The sequence below is a fragment of the Cokeromyces recurvatus genome (assembly GCF_025118155.1).
Source record: "Cokeromyces recurvatus strain NRRL 2243 chromosome Unknown BX663scaffold_15, whole genome shotgun sequence".
In the NCBI taxonomy this organism is placed as follows: domain Eukaryota; kingdom Fungi; phylum Mucoromycota; class Mucoromycetes; order Mucorales; family Mucoraceae; genus Cokeromyces; species Cokeromyces recurvatus.
Genome location: NW_026251401.1, coordinates 496665 through 510140, shown reverse-complemented (window position 1 = coordinate 510140; position 13476 = coordinate 496665). Strand labels below are relative to the sequence as shown.

Genomic DNA, 13476 nt, shown 5'->3' with positions numbered 1-13476 from the left:
TAAAAAGGAATCACTTGAATGGTGATATTAACTCTATAATTTAACAACAAGAAGCTTATTTATTTATAATATCATGTCTTGTTATTTATTTATTTTTTTTTATTATTATACATATAAATAGTTGATACAATTAATCTCTAGTATGAGGAGGTTCTATTCTAGGAATATCATCATCATCTTTTAAATGAGGTACATGTCGTTCTTCTAAATTAGTAGCAACAACAGGATAATCAACTTCATTAGGTACATGTCGCATGCCATTATAACTTGTTGATATATTATTATTACTGTCAATTGCAGTTGAAGGTAATGAATCAGAAGTAATACTATTATTTCTTGAATAAAATGCTTTTGTGGGTGGGTAAGAAGGAGCGATTATATCCTCATAGTAATAACCATCATTTGTTAGTGGATAAAATTTTGATTCTCTTCCATCTCCTTCTAGAGGAGCCACTAGATGTCTAGGAGCTAATGGTGAGCAACCAGCTGTTGTCTTTGTTATTATTCCATCCGCAGTTGTAGTCGTTATTTCGTTAGAAGTTGAATGACGATTGTTGTTATTTGTTTGATAATAAGAATCGTCGTCATCATCAATAAATTCATTTTTTTCTTTTTCTCTCTTTTGCTTTTGTGCTCTACGACGCATAAATAAAAAGCCTAAACCTATATGAGAAGTAAAGAGTACAAGTAGAATATAATGATAATAATGATTATGTTAGGTTAGGTTAAATATAATATGATATAGTATAGTATAGTATAGATGATGATTAAACCTATTAAAGCTATTAAAGCAACACCACCAACAACGCCACCTATGATGGCGCCTATATTCAATTGATTATTGTTCTTATGGAAATGACTGTTGGGATCATTTTGATTACTGTTATTTCCATTTATTGCAGGAGATTCATAAACAGGAGAATAACTTGGAATATAAGAATAAGAGGTAGCTGTTTGGGTATAAATGACGGTACCAGCCGCAGTGATGGTAATATGAACTACACTTTCTTGTTGTCGTTTAGCGACTACAATTTTATTACTACAACTTCTAGTTGGAGCTACATAAGATGTCTTCTATATAACAATAAAAAGAAGTGTTAAGAAAGAAAGAAAGAAAGAAAGAAAGAGAAAGAGATAGTGTGTATAGGATAGAATCGAGTTTACTATATTAGTTGGTATAAATGTTGTTTTTGAAGGTAATAAATGCTGACTATTATTATGCATCTTTTATGAATATTTATTCTAACTGTATACAAAAGAGAAAAGAAGAAAAAGGGGGAAGGGGATAAAGAAAAGTTAAAAAAAAAAAAACTACTATTTTTATTATTGTACAATTTTTTTTTTTGACATAATATAATAATGATTCTCCCTCCTTCACTTTCTCTCTCTCTCCCCCAATAAATTAACGTTATTATTTCGGGATGAATTCCGTCCGCCTTACCACTGACTATTACTATGAGACAAAAAGATAAAAAAAAAAAGAAAAAAAAGAAAAAAAGGAAAAAAAATTTTTTTGTATATTATACTGATTATAATTGTATGAATTGTATACATCTTTTACATGTAGCTCGAATAGCTTTAGTTTTTTTTCTTTCAATTATTAAAGAATGTGTCTATAATTTTTTTTTGTTAATAAAAACTGCTATTTTTAAAATATTATCATTATAAAAATAGAATAAATTATTATCATTCTTTCTTTCTTTTTACTACTAGTGCATTTTGACTGTTTAATATATCTTGAACAAATATTATGAAAGGATAATTCAGCTTCACCAAGACATTCTATCTACCCTTTATTTTATTTCAGAAGAGTTCAAAATACCAGAAAGTTTCACTTTATAGTTACACATAAGCCCATCTTTTTTTGGTGGGGGATAAGCCGCCTTTCTTTTTATTATATTACATTCATGTATAAAGATTTACAATTTTATTGAATCACTGTTGTTCTGCTGAGTATAATTTTTTTTTTTTTTATTTTTAATGCAGCCATTCATTCATTCTACTACTACTACAAAGTAATTACACTATGTTGAAAAATAAACGTGATTTGGAAAATGATGCAAGATATAATAAAAAAAAAAGTTAATACTCCTACTACTACTACTACTACTCCTACTCCCACTGCCACTATTACTACTTGTACTATTACACATTGATATATACATTCATGTATATGTATATGTACATGTATATATAAATATTTATATGTATTTTGTTACTGCTTAAAATTTAATTAAGATTATTATACTTCTTTTCTCTCTCTCTCTCTCTTTTTTTTTTTTTTTTATTCTTCTTCTTTTTTTTTTTTTCTTCTTTTCCTTCTTCTTCTTATCAATATGAATAGATTACCTTATGAAACTTTTTTTCAAATCATATCTTATTTAGGGAATAGAGATCTTTATCAGGCTTCTTATGTTTGTAGATATTGGAATAAAATAATCAGACGTTCAAAATTATATGAAACTTTAGATATTACCCGCTTTCGTATTCAACATAACAAGATGGTCGAATTCTTTACGAATTATAAAGAATATGCAAATACAGTGAAAAAAATAAATGTAGATTGTAATGAAGAGATACATATTGAACACATTAGAAAATGGCCATTACTATTTCCAAATGTAAAAGAACTTTCTCTCGATTTTGAAACCTCTGAATCTGATTTCGAAGATGAAGATAGTTCTGATCTTTTCTTTCAAGATAACTATGGTCCTATCGGATTTTTATTGTCCCTCTTTGAAAGTCATTCATTCTTTCCTACTAGAACCGAGAAAAGTTTTTCAAAATGGAAAAATTTAAAATCGGTTACAGAGCGTAATCGATACATGTATACCGTTTCGATGCTCAAGTCAAATGTATTCAAAAATTTAAGTTATCTGATGCTTAACTTTGAACTTGTTTACTTCTTGTCTTCAAGTAGAGCCTCAACTGAGCTTATTAGTTCATTATCCAATGCTCCTGCTTTAAAACATCTATGTCTTGCTCACGCCTATATCAACATTCAACTCTTGGAGAAATTACATTCAAATACTCCCGTGTTGGAGATATTAGATCTCAAGTATGCTACCTTGGATGATAACTCTCCATGGGAACTCGAGACATCTTCTGTAGAACCTGCCTTGTCTATCAATCAACTTTGTCTAGAGGAAGTCACGATGAGATCAAGTTTTAAATGGAAAATATTGGATTATGTCTCAAAGAAATATTTGAATATGGAACGCATTCTATTTAAATTTTGGCTTGATGAAAATCTCTTTATGGAGATACCTGTCGACCCACTTATTGAAGAAAGAATTGTTTGCATCGCAAAGAATTGTAAACATATCAAGGAATTCGATGTTGATATTCACCCATTTACGAAAAAGATCTTAGACGCCTTTGATGAGATTAACTTGATGAGAATCAAGGACTTCTTTTCAATATCAAGAAACATGGAAGAATTAATCAATTTATCCTATTCAAATCAACGGAATTACATTGAACATTTGAATATCACTATCTCTGATATAGACATTGATTTTCAAATCATCATTCATCGATTTACCAACTTGAAGACCATCAGTCTCTCCTTCTGTCCTCATCATCTTGGTCCTGGTCAAGATCAAGGCTTCGTCAACTTTCCATTCAATTCCTTTTTAAATCAACATCCAAACGTCATTCATTTAAAACTACATTCTTTCTTTATCTCATTGCATCCCATCTTTCCACAACCCTATTATAATTTAGATAGATTAGAATTATATGGTGCCACTATACCAGAACCAGCTGAAGAGAATTTATCCTACTTGCTACGTTTTATATCTCAATCTTGTCCTAAACTAAAACTCTTTGCTTTAAGTATTAAATCTTTAAGACCTATCATCAATCCAGAAGATATCTCCATGGATCTTTCAAGACATGATATTCATACTTTAAATATCTTTATAAAGGGTTATCCATATATTAAACTTCATGATCTACAGGGTCATTGTATATGGTATAGTATCCGAAAACAACATAGTATAGGTAGTGCTGCCTATATAAAATTGAAAGTAGAACCAAGGAAAAGAAGAGCAACTAGAAGCAATCCTGATACGGGAACAATCTCTATTAAATGTAAAAATGTAGAAAATATCATTCTTCCGACCGGTAATGGTTATGGTTTTATTTATCACTTATAAGTTTCATTACAAGAGAGGGGAAGAAAAATAAAATAAAATAAAAAGTAAAGTCAACAGTATATGCGACCTTATGATGATGATGATCATATATACGAAAAACCTTTTATTTAATTTACTTGAATTACAACCTTTATTTTGTAGTAGCAGATGGTTTTTCATTATCCTTCTTAGTGTCTTCATCCTCACATTTTAAAACGGCTGCTGCTGCTGCTGTTGCATTTTCTTTATTAGTAGTAGTTATAGTAGCAATGTCATCTAATAATAAATTTAATTTTTTTTTTTTTTTTTTTTTAAAAAAAATTTCTTACACTAGTTCATATTACCTTTCTTTGACTTATTATCTTCTTCTTCTTCTTCAATATCATCAATCAAATTATCTTCTGAATCAGAGTCATCATCATCATCTCCAATAACATATGGAACATTATTATTATCTGTCTCTAATTCATCATTGTTAGGACTTTCTATCTTGTTATTTTTACTTTCTGTTGTAGATGCAACAGTTAAACCAACATCTATATTTTAACCATTATTAAAACTATTCTCGGTTTTTTTTTTAATTACTCTCCTCTTCCTCCTCCTCCTCCTCCTCCTCGCCTTTTATTTTTTTTCTTTTACTTGTGTATTTGCCTTCATAATCTGAATCTCCTTCATACTCTAAAGGTGATCTTGTTGAAATAACTACTGTAGGACTAACGGATTTTCTAGGTGGCATTTGAGGTGGTTGTAAAGTGGTATTCACCGTCATATTAGAGGATAGCCTTCTTGCCTCTTTTTCCATTTAAAAGTCGTAACTCATTAGCTAAATATATCCATGTACAATCTTTATATATATATATTTATTTATTTATCTACTTTACCCCTTGACTCTTCTTCAGCTAATTGTCTTGCAAAGTTTTCATCTGCTTTAAGTTGTGCTTCAGAAGTAGATGTTTGCAAACTTCTCGTTGTATTTAACGGGGAATTAACGTAGATAACATCATTATCTTCAAGAAAGAATATATATTTTTTCTTTCATTAATGAACTATTCTTTCAAAATGTTTATCGATAAAATACCTTTTTTATATTCATTTGAATTTCTTGTCTTCCCTCCAGTTTTTGCATATACATCATAATCTGATAAATGAAGTGCAGATATATCTCCAGTTAAAAGATCATCTCCATCATCACTTGGTAATCCTCTATCATACAACACATTGAATACAAAAAAAAAATGTTATATGATTACAAGCAGATAATACCTATATAACGCATTTGTAGTAGGCATAGATGAAGATTCATGCTGATAATTTTGATTTGTATTTTTTTGTGTATTTGCCTTGAGTTGATTATAAAAATTTAACATCTTTTTCTTGGCAGCTATTTTTTTTTTAAAAAAAAAAAATAAGAGAGTAAATTTATACTTTAAGTATAAAAGCTTTCCTCTTCCTCCTTAACCCTCTCTCTCTCTCTCTCTCTTTATCATATGAATATTATACCATTTCCTGCTTCTTTCATTTTTTCTTTAATAAGTGGCAATTCTTCTATTGTCAATAATTACATACATAAAATGAAAAAATATGAATGACTATGTATTTAAAATCGTATATTATATTACCTTGAAAATTAAAAATAGGCTCCTCTTCTTGTCTCCATTGCTGTTTTGGGCGTACTATTTCAAACGAAAAAAAAAAAGTAAATAACCAACTTAAATGGATGCCTATATAACGTACACAAAGAAAGTAAAATTACATACGCTGTTGAGTTCTCATTTCATCTTCCATAGCTAATTTTCTAGCCAACTCTTCGTCCATTCGAACTTGCTCCTCTACACTATGAATACCTGTTTTAGATGCGTCTTCCCAATAAGTATAGGGTGGTCTGTTGTTAGGTTTAGAGGGACGTGGGGGCATAGGAGGTGTTTGTTGTTCTGAAGCGACAGGAACTGAGGGTGTGTAACTAGGATCGGATATAGCCAGTAGTGATTCAATTGTAGCTTCCATATTATTATTTTGACTTTGAAGAACAGCTTCTATCACTTCTACATCCGTACTTGGGAAAGCATCTTTCAAGATGCGTACTTGTTCAGATAAGTGATCATCAGAATTGGGTACAATCATATTCCTTTGTAATAAAGAAGTAGTAGTCGTTTCGTCTAGATGACCTTGTGATTCTTCGTTTTTTTTTTCTTCGAGGTGTTTTTCAATGGAATGAACTGGTTGTTCAGAACTCGATTCTTTTTCTAAATTAGACATTTCTTTTTATTTATTAATAGAAGTGTAAAATAAAAATAAAAATATTAATAATAAAAAAAAAACTGTTGTATTCCCTTTTTTTTTATGCTCCATGTGAGTAAAACACGCGGCTGCTTAAACGGAGGTTTAAATAATATTATTATCTGTATGTGTTGGACAATCAAAGTATATAGTGTATAAATTAAAAAAATGAAAAACTAGAAATAGATAGTCATATCATTATATATAAAATCTTCTTTATCAATACTCTTTGATTTAATAAATAATAATATAAGCAGTTTATAATGCCTTTAAACCATCTTTAGAACTTTAATGAATAAATTTGAAGGATATTTGTAACAGCTGTATATCTCTTCCTTTTTTCAATTTTACTTATTGTAATACTATGATGCAATATTTCCAATGCTTCTTGAACTTTATTGGCTTTCTTTGGTTGCTAATTAGTATGCCAAGCGCGTCTTTTTTTTTTCTTGGTGAGGGAAGGGTATGCTATTCCTCATGCATACAGTAGAGTATGTCACGACAGTAAGAGCGCTTACCAACGTCAACAGCCAATAACTCTTCTATCTTTAACATTTTTTTTTGTATCATAATACTAACATATCTACGCCATTTATGTAAAACATACCTTTCAATATTACTCTCTTGTTTTTCTCCTCGGGACTTCATAGTCTCTGATTTCATATCAATTATTTTTCACCTTCCTCCTGAATTATCTCTTTGTCTAAATGACTCATGATGGCGTTTATTATTATTTTTATTATTACTATCTCATAACTAGTTTATAGTACACTGACTAAAAAGACGACTTGTTGTGTAGATTATCCAGCTACAGGAGCCTTTCCCAAGGGGCTTTATTCTTTTATTTCTTTCTCTCTCTCTCTTTTTATGAAGCCATCTTTAGAGGTCATTGCAAAACAACCAGCCGCTTAATTACATTATAATCTCTTTCAAAAAAAAGTACTGAATTGCAGCAATTAAAGCACATCATTATTCTTTTTGGTTGTTGTGTTCTACAAAAAGAATTTACATGGCCTATTAAATAATATAATTCAATATCTGTTTGTTTATTGAATAAAATCATCTAAAACTCATTTGAGCACATAATAAAATAAAACTGTATTATCCAGGTCAGATAAAAAAAGTGGGGTGAAGGGAGAAACATCAAATGATAGACAGTTAATATTAGTATCAAAAAACAGCTATGTTTATCAGCCATATCACTAGCTTGACAAACTATTACAATAGACGCAGTATCAAATTATTTGTACCCAACTGAGATCTATTTAATGCAGAAAATTTTAATTTTAATAATAATTATAATTGGTTGTAGAATATGGATAATGATCTGGTTAGACTTTTTAAATACATCGTTCCTTCTTTAACTTGAATAGAAACCATAAAGAAAGAAAATAGTCAAGACCTAGACGGCCATTTATTCTTCAAGAAGTAATAATAGTACATTACATTGCTACTGTTGAATGTAAATCATAGCTCAAGGATTTTATATAAATTATTATTCTTTTTTTTTTTTTTTTATTTCTTTCTTTTGAGAAGCTCATATTATATGACAGTAGATTAATTTACTTTCTGGAGTCGTTTCCCTTACTGTAGAATCTTACTAGTAATAATAATTTCGCAGCTCAACTATTTAATTTGTTCTCTCTTAATTATTCAGGGCCTGTGCTGTAAACGCAAAAGAAATATATTATTTTGTATTTCTTGGCAATCAATTCGATCTTTTTATGTGTTATCTTTTACACTTCTACGCTTTTTTTTTTTTTTTTTTTTTTTTACTATTATTATTATTATTATTATTTGCTAGAGTTTGACTAAGGAATTTAAACAATATTTTCTTTCTTTTATTCCTTCTTCTTTTTCTTTCCTTTAGTTTATGGCATGGAATAAATATATACATATACTCCTCTTCCAGATAAAAATACTGTAATTCACATTATGGTACTCTTTTATATTAAATTACATTGTTCTGGACAAAGGTTTATTTTTTTTGGGGAAACACAAAAATGATCAACAAAAAAAAAAAAAAAAAAAAAAAAAAAAAAAAAAAAAAAGTGGATGATCAGTTCAAAAGCTATTCTGAAAATGGTAAAAATTATAACTTGTAATTAAATAAATAAATGAAAGTTTATTTTATTTCTCCCTTTTGCATCCTTATATTTTCTTACATGTAAAGTATATTTTATCATATTTTGCATGTATAAAAAGTGTCGTGCTCTTTTTCATAGTTAAAAATAATATTATAGCATGTTATACATTCTCTAATAGTCATATTCCCTCATTTGATAAAACGTTATTTACATGCTTAAATAAACATGTACAAGTTTCAAGTATGTATGCTTCTCCTTTGTTTATATCTGCATGAGGCTTTTCTTCTTTTTCTTCTCATTCTTCTCATTCATTTCGCCTCCTTTTATTCTAGATTCCCCTTTGTAAAAAATAAAAAGAAAAAAAAAAAGAATCCATTATAAAAATATACAATTTTTTAATATAATAATTCTTATCAAAGTGTGGAATAAGTAAATAAAATTGTATTATTATTATTGTTATTTTCTCCTTAAAAACAATCGGACTTCCTTCCTCCGAAAGTAGTACAGTACATTGTACAAAAATAAATAAATTATGCATGTGATTCAATGCAATATGAATAACTTGCCTAAATTTACACTATCTCCTTTTAATTAGTATATCCAAGCAAATTCAAATTAATATAAATAGGGGCCTTTTTCTACAATCAAATTTTCTTTTTCTCTTTCATTATTCACACACAAACCCTTCTCTCTTCTTATAATCTACTCTACTCTACTTTTTTATTATCAAAATTTCTGGTGATCTTTGGTGAAAAATATTTAAAAGTTAAGGAACCCTTAAGAGATTTGTGCTGCTGAAGTATGCAAGTTGTATTAAAGATCTGGGGTGAGGACTCGTCCAATGGCAGAAGAAAAGAAGAAAGATGTCAAGACTCCCTTGCGTTTGGAAGACCATGACACAGCCCCCTAGGCCATACTTCAGCAGCAGAGTTTAAATATTCAGCAAGCTCATGAGGTTATTTTTTTTTATATAGATACATATAGGACTCATTTTTCTCTGATATTACTTGGTTATGGTGGTGGTGAATAAACAAACCAGCAATAGGTAAATAAACATAATATAAATTATATCTAACATTAAAATTAACTAATACTAATTTTATACTAAAGAATAAAATATAGGTAAGTAAATCTACTAGCCTCAACAGGAGGAAGGCTACTCTCCTGTACATTATATAATTTTAATAAATCATAAATCATAAATCATAAAATCTTGTCTTGTCTTGTCTTGTCCTTTTTTTTTTTTTTTTTTTTTTTTTTTTTGAAGCTTACCTTAAGAGTCCGTGATAAGGTACTGCGGGATTTTTGGATCGGCGGAAAGGACGTGGATTTCGTTTTTGTTTAAACTTTTCAAGCCTTCCTGTCTTGCAAGTAGGACTTTATAGTTAGTTCTACATTGAACAAGATAATCATAAGTAATAGACTTTACTTTTTCTAATTTACTTTGTTATTTTTAAATATAAGTAGAGAGAAACTGTCATATACTTGGACAACTTTCCTTTTATTTTTCCCATTACATTAGTAAAAACCTGTTCTGATATATTATCTTTTTCCAAAAAAGGAATTTTTTTTATCATGCGTATTTTTTTTTTTTTTTTTTTTTTTTTTTTGAAAGAACAATGTGGTCAAAGCACCCATTTTAATAGCTTACTATACATCAGTTTTATTTTTCTTTACTTTCTCTCTCTCTCTCTCTCTCTTTCTTTTTATACCTCAAGAAAATGTATAAATCCATAATTCTTAACAAGATTGAAGCAGTAAAAGAGAACAGAGCGTTAGGTATAGAGTATGAGATATTTTAAAGTTGCTTTGTTTCTCATAAACACTATATCTACTTAGGAGAGAAATCATAGCCAACATGCAAGGATTGTAAACAAATCGAACATTATAATAAAAAAACTATTATAAATGTAGACTTTATAAAGAAGACAAAGCAGATGACGCTGAGCAAAGACAAACTGATAACTCTTTTTTGATAGTCGGTACAAGCCGGAAACGACAAAGTTCAGAGACCAAAAATATCAAGGGACAAGCAATGCGGCAGCGGGTAGATGTGGCTAAGTAAGCCAACAGACTTTATTTATTTATTTATTTTTTCACGTTAATTGACGTATTTCATAATATAGAGTAAAACGGAGGCCCGAAAAGTTTAGTCAAGATGCCGCCAAGGTCCCGCTAATAGTTTTTGGAGCAGGAATGTTTGGAAAAAGATGGCGTAAATCTTAAAGGAAACAAATGCAGAACTACTGGTGTTCTTTGGAGGGCGATTAAGAGGAGGGAGAAAGAAGGTGATCTTTTGGCGATAACTATTGATGAGTTTAAGACATCAAAAATATGCTATAAATGCTACGATGATTCGCTCAAAAAAGTAGAAAATATGAAAGGTTCCAGTGTTCTTGCTTGCAAAAACTGTCAAACACTGTGGCAAAGGGATCATAATGCTGCTAAGAATATGTCGCTCATTTCGTCATACATCTGGAATGGCTATGATCGTCCTTCCATGTTCCTCCCCACTAGATCATCTTGATCATTTTTTTTTATTTTCATCAATCGCCGTAGTAAACACGGCTTCCCTTTTAGGGATTTAGATTTTTACAGATAAGCATCTGAAAAGCACTGTTTTTTTCGTTCAAAACCAATTTCTTTTTTGTCTAAAAATTAATTTTAATGCATCCAAAAAAAAAAAAAAAAAAAAAAAAAAAAAAAAAAACATCGTCTGAATTTGAAGTGTAGAAACTGTAAGTCATGAGTTTCCCCAACTATGGCGCATTAGCCAGATAGTCCCAATCCATAAAAAAGGTGATACTTCTGACCCGGGCAATTATCGACCAATTAGTTTGACCTCAGTATTCCGTAAAATTTTAGAAAAATGCATGCAATATGAACTAATTAACACCGGTCCCACGCTGGATGTAGCTCAGGGAGGCTTCCGTGAAGCTAGAGGGTCGCTTGACCAAGTACTTTGTCTAACCGAATTATGTCAATTATATCATCGTAAACACTTACATTACAATCCAGTACTAGCCTTTCTCGATATAAAATCAGCTTATGATACGGTTGATCGAAGTATCATTTGGGACGAGCTTTCTTCAAGTGTCTCAACACCTCTTTTAGCCCTCTTATACAACATGTTTGAAGAAGTTTCTGTCGAGGTGATTCTTAGCAACCATACATCCTCCCGTTTCCATCCAAAAACAGGCGTTCTACAAGGCTCTGTCTTATCACCTTACTTATATTCAGTATATATTAATAGTCTTCCAAATTTCTTACGACCAGCACCTCTCCTTGAAACAGACTTTAATGATCCTTCCCTTGTGGCGCCAAAGTTAAATTGCCTATTATATGCAGATGATGTGGTTCTCATTTCTGATGCTGATTCCATGCAGTTCCTCCTTTCCAAATGCGAAGAACACAGCCTTTCTTTAGGTTACAGATGGAACTCTAAAAAGTGCGTTATTGTGAATTCCAATCCTACACCTCAAAAATACTACCTCTACAATAATGAATTACCCAATGAAGATTTCTTCCCGTACCTCGGTGTTCCTATTAAATCTGGTGGTGTCGTACATAAATCAGCACTTTTACAACAAAACATCAATAAAGCACTTGGAACGATGAGACAGCTTACCACCCTTGGTGTAAATAAAAATGGCTTTGACCACCTTCTTTCAGCTCGTTTTTACGCCCAAATAGTTCGACCACAATTAGAATATGGATTAGCAATCACAACCTTCAACCTACGAGAAATCCGCTCTCTAGAAAACTGCCAAAATCAATGTATGCGTCAAATCTTCGGTGGACGACCTTTCACCTCAACCAAAGTAATATTACACCTAACAAATTTACCTAACATGAAAGATCGTATTTCAATACTCCAAGCACAATTTCTTTTTAGATCCTCCTTTTTACCAAATGATGCATTATTGACGAAATTGCTACCATACATACAGTCTCAAACTAAATCAAAATGGTCCCAACTATCCAAATCTCCTCTATGGATATCAGTTTGCAATGAAAATCTTAACACTACGTCTCATAAGGATTTTAGTAGGAACCGAAGACAATTCCTACTTGACAGCTACCACTCAAAACTACAAGAAAAACATTCGAAACTTTTATCCCATTGCCGTAATAATCTGATTGTCGACCCTATTCTTACGATACCAATGACAAGAAGACAACGGTTTCGTTGCGTGCGATGGCGACTTGGTTGGTTACCTCTTGGTAAACCCCAAGCCTGCCCCTTCCATCCAAATGAACTCTTCACACGCTCACATAGTTTTTCTTGTTTACATATGCACAACCGCCTTCAGATGCCCAAATCTATTGAAGATCCACTCTCTTATCTCTTGAATCTATTACCATCAACATTCCATACGAAGAAAGTGAAAAAATCAATTGATGCCTGGCTCATACGCTGGCCTTCTATATGTGCAATTCTATTTGAGATGGACTATCTAGCTCACTCCCAAATCCCTGAACCCTCTGACCATCTTGGTGAACCCTTTGTCAATCATCTTCTTTCAATACAAAAACGAATTTCTGATAATTAATTATCATCACTTATACATATACTTTAACATTTTCCCTTTTATCCCAAAAGGGTTTTTCTTTCCTTTTTTTCCATAGCGATCTGACCAGGGCAAAACAGCATATATAAATGCTATGTGCTCATTGGTCATTTTTAATTTTTTAAATAAAATTCTTCTTAATCGTAAGTCATGAGTTCCCATCTTTTGCCTCATGTTCAGCTTCCAAATAGTCATTCCCACTGGTATAAATTGACTCAAACTACAACGTGGAAACACCTATGCTCACTGATTATCTTAACGCTCGACCAAAAGCAATTCTACACTCTTCGTGCTAAGTTTCTAGATGATCAATTTCAAACCCTTCGTAAAGACACTAACTCCATCCTATTGTCTTCTTCACGCCCTACTCTTGAATTGGATCCCATCCTTTGCTTACCAATG

The 13476-nt window shown here is 30.9% G+C and overlaps 3 protein-coding genes across 3 annotated transcripts; 1 reads left to right on the top strand and 2 right to left on the bottom strand.

Annotated features, from left to right (window-relative positions):
- Positions 1-36: 36 nt before the first annotated feature.
- On the bottom strand, positions 37-1342 carry BX663DRAFT_512127 (uncharacterized protein). The gene is made up of 3 exons (XM_051527978.1): positions 1165-1342; positions 774-1074; positions 37-663 (listed from the first exon to the last, which is right to left on the bottom strand). The coding sequence occupies exons 1-3, from the start codon at positions 1222-1224 to the stop codon at positions 131-133; spliced, it is 894 nt and encodes a 297-aa protein (XP_051382196.1). The 5' UTR covers positions 1225-1342; the 3' UTR covers positions 37-130.
- Positions 1343-2336: 994 nt separating this feature from the next.
- Positions 2337-4160, top strand: BX663DRAFT_552632 (uncharacterized protein; the record flags this gene model as incomplete). The annotated part of the gene is made up of 1 exon (XM_051531384.1): positions 2337-4160. One exon carries the CDS (start codon positions 2337-2339, stop codon positions 4158-4160), a length of 1824 nt encoding a protein of 607 aa, XP_051382195.1.
- Positions 4161-4225: 65 nt separating this feature from the next.
- Positions 4226-6443, bottom strand: BX663DRAFT_85547 (uncharacterized protein). The gene is made up of 9 exons (XM_051532337.1): positions 5897-6443; positions 5759-5812; positions 5640-5681; positions 5403-5520; positions 5218-5342; positions 5021-5146; positions 4791-4931; positions 4484-4675; positions 4226-4415 (listed from the first exon to the last, which is right to left on the bottom strand). Exons 1-9 carry the CDS (start codon positions 6393-6395, stop codon positions 4291-4293), a joined length of 1422 nt encoding a protein of 473 aa, XP_051382194.1. The 5' UTR covers positions 6396-6443; the 3' UTR covers positions 4226-4290.
- Positions 6444-13476: the final 7033 nt, after the last annotated feature.

Coding starts and splice junctions, on each gene's coding strand:
- BX663DRAFT_512127 (XM_051527978.1), bottom strand. CDS start 1,224: ATGCATAATAATAGTCAGCATTTATTACCTTCAAAAACAACATTTATA. Junction 1,075..1,164: donor CATTTATACCAACTAATATA/GTAAACTCGATT, acceptor ATTGTTATATAG/AAGACATCTTATGTAGCTCC. Junction 664..773: donor TGCTTTAATAGCTTTAATAG/GTTTAATCATCA, acceptor CTTCTCATATAG/GTTTAGGCTTTTTATTTATG.
- BX663DRAFT_85547 (XM_051532337.1), bottom strand. CDS start 6,395: ATGTCTAATTTAGAAAAAGAATCGAGTTCTGAACAACCAGTTCATTCC. Junction 5,147..5,217: donor TTCAAATGAATATAAAAAAG/GTATTTTATCGA, acceptor TCTTTCTTGAAG/ATAATGATGTTATCTACGTT. Junction 4,676..4,790: donor AGGAGATTCAGATTATGAAG/GCAAATACACAA, acceptor GTTAAAATATAG/ATGTTGGTTTAACTGTTGCA.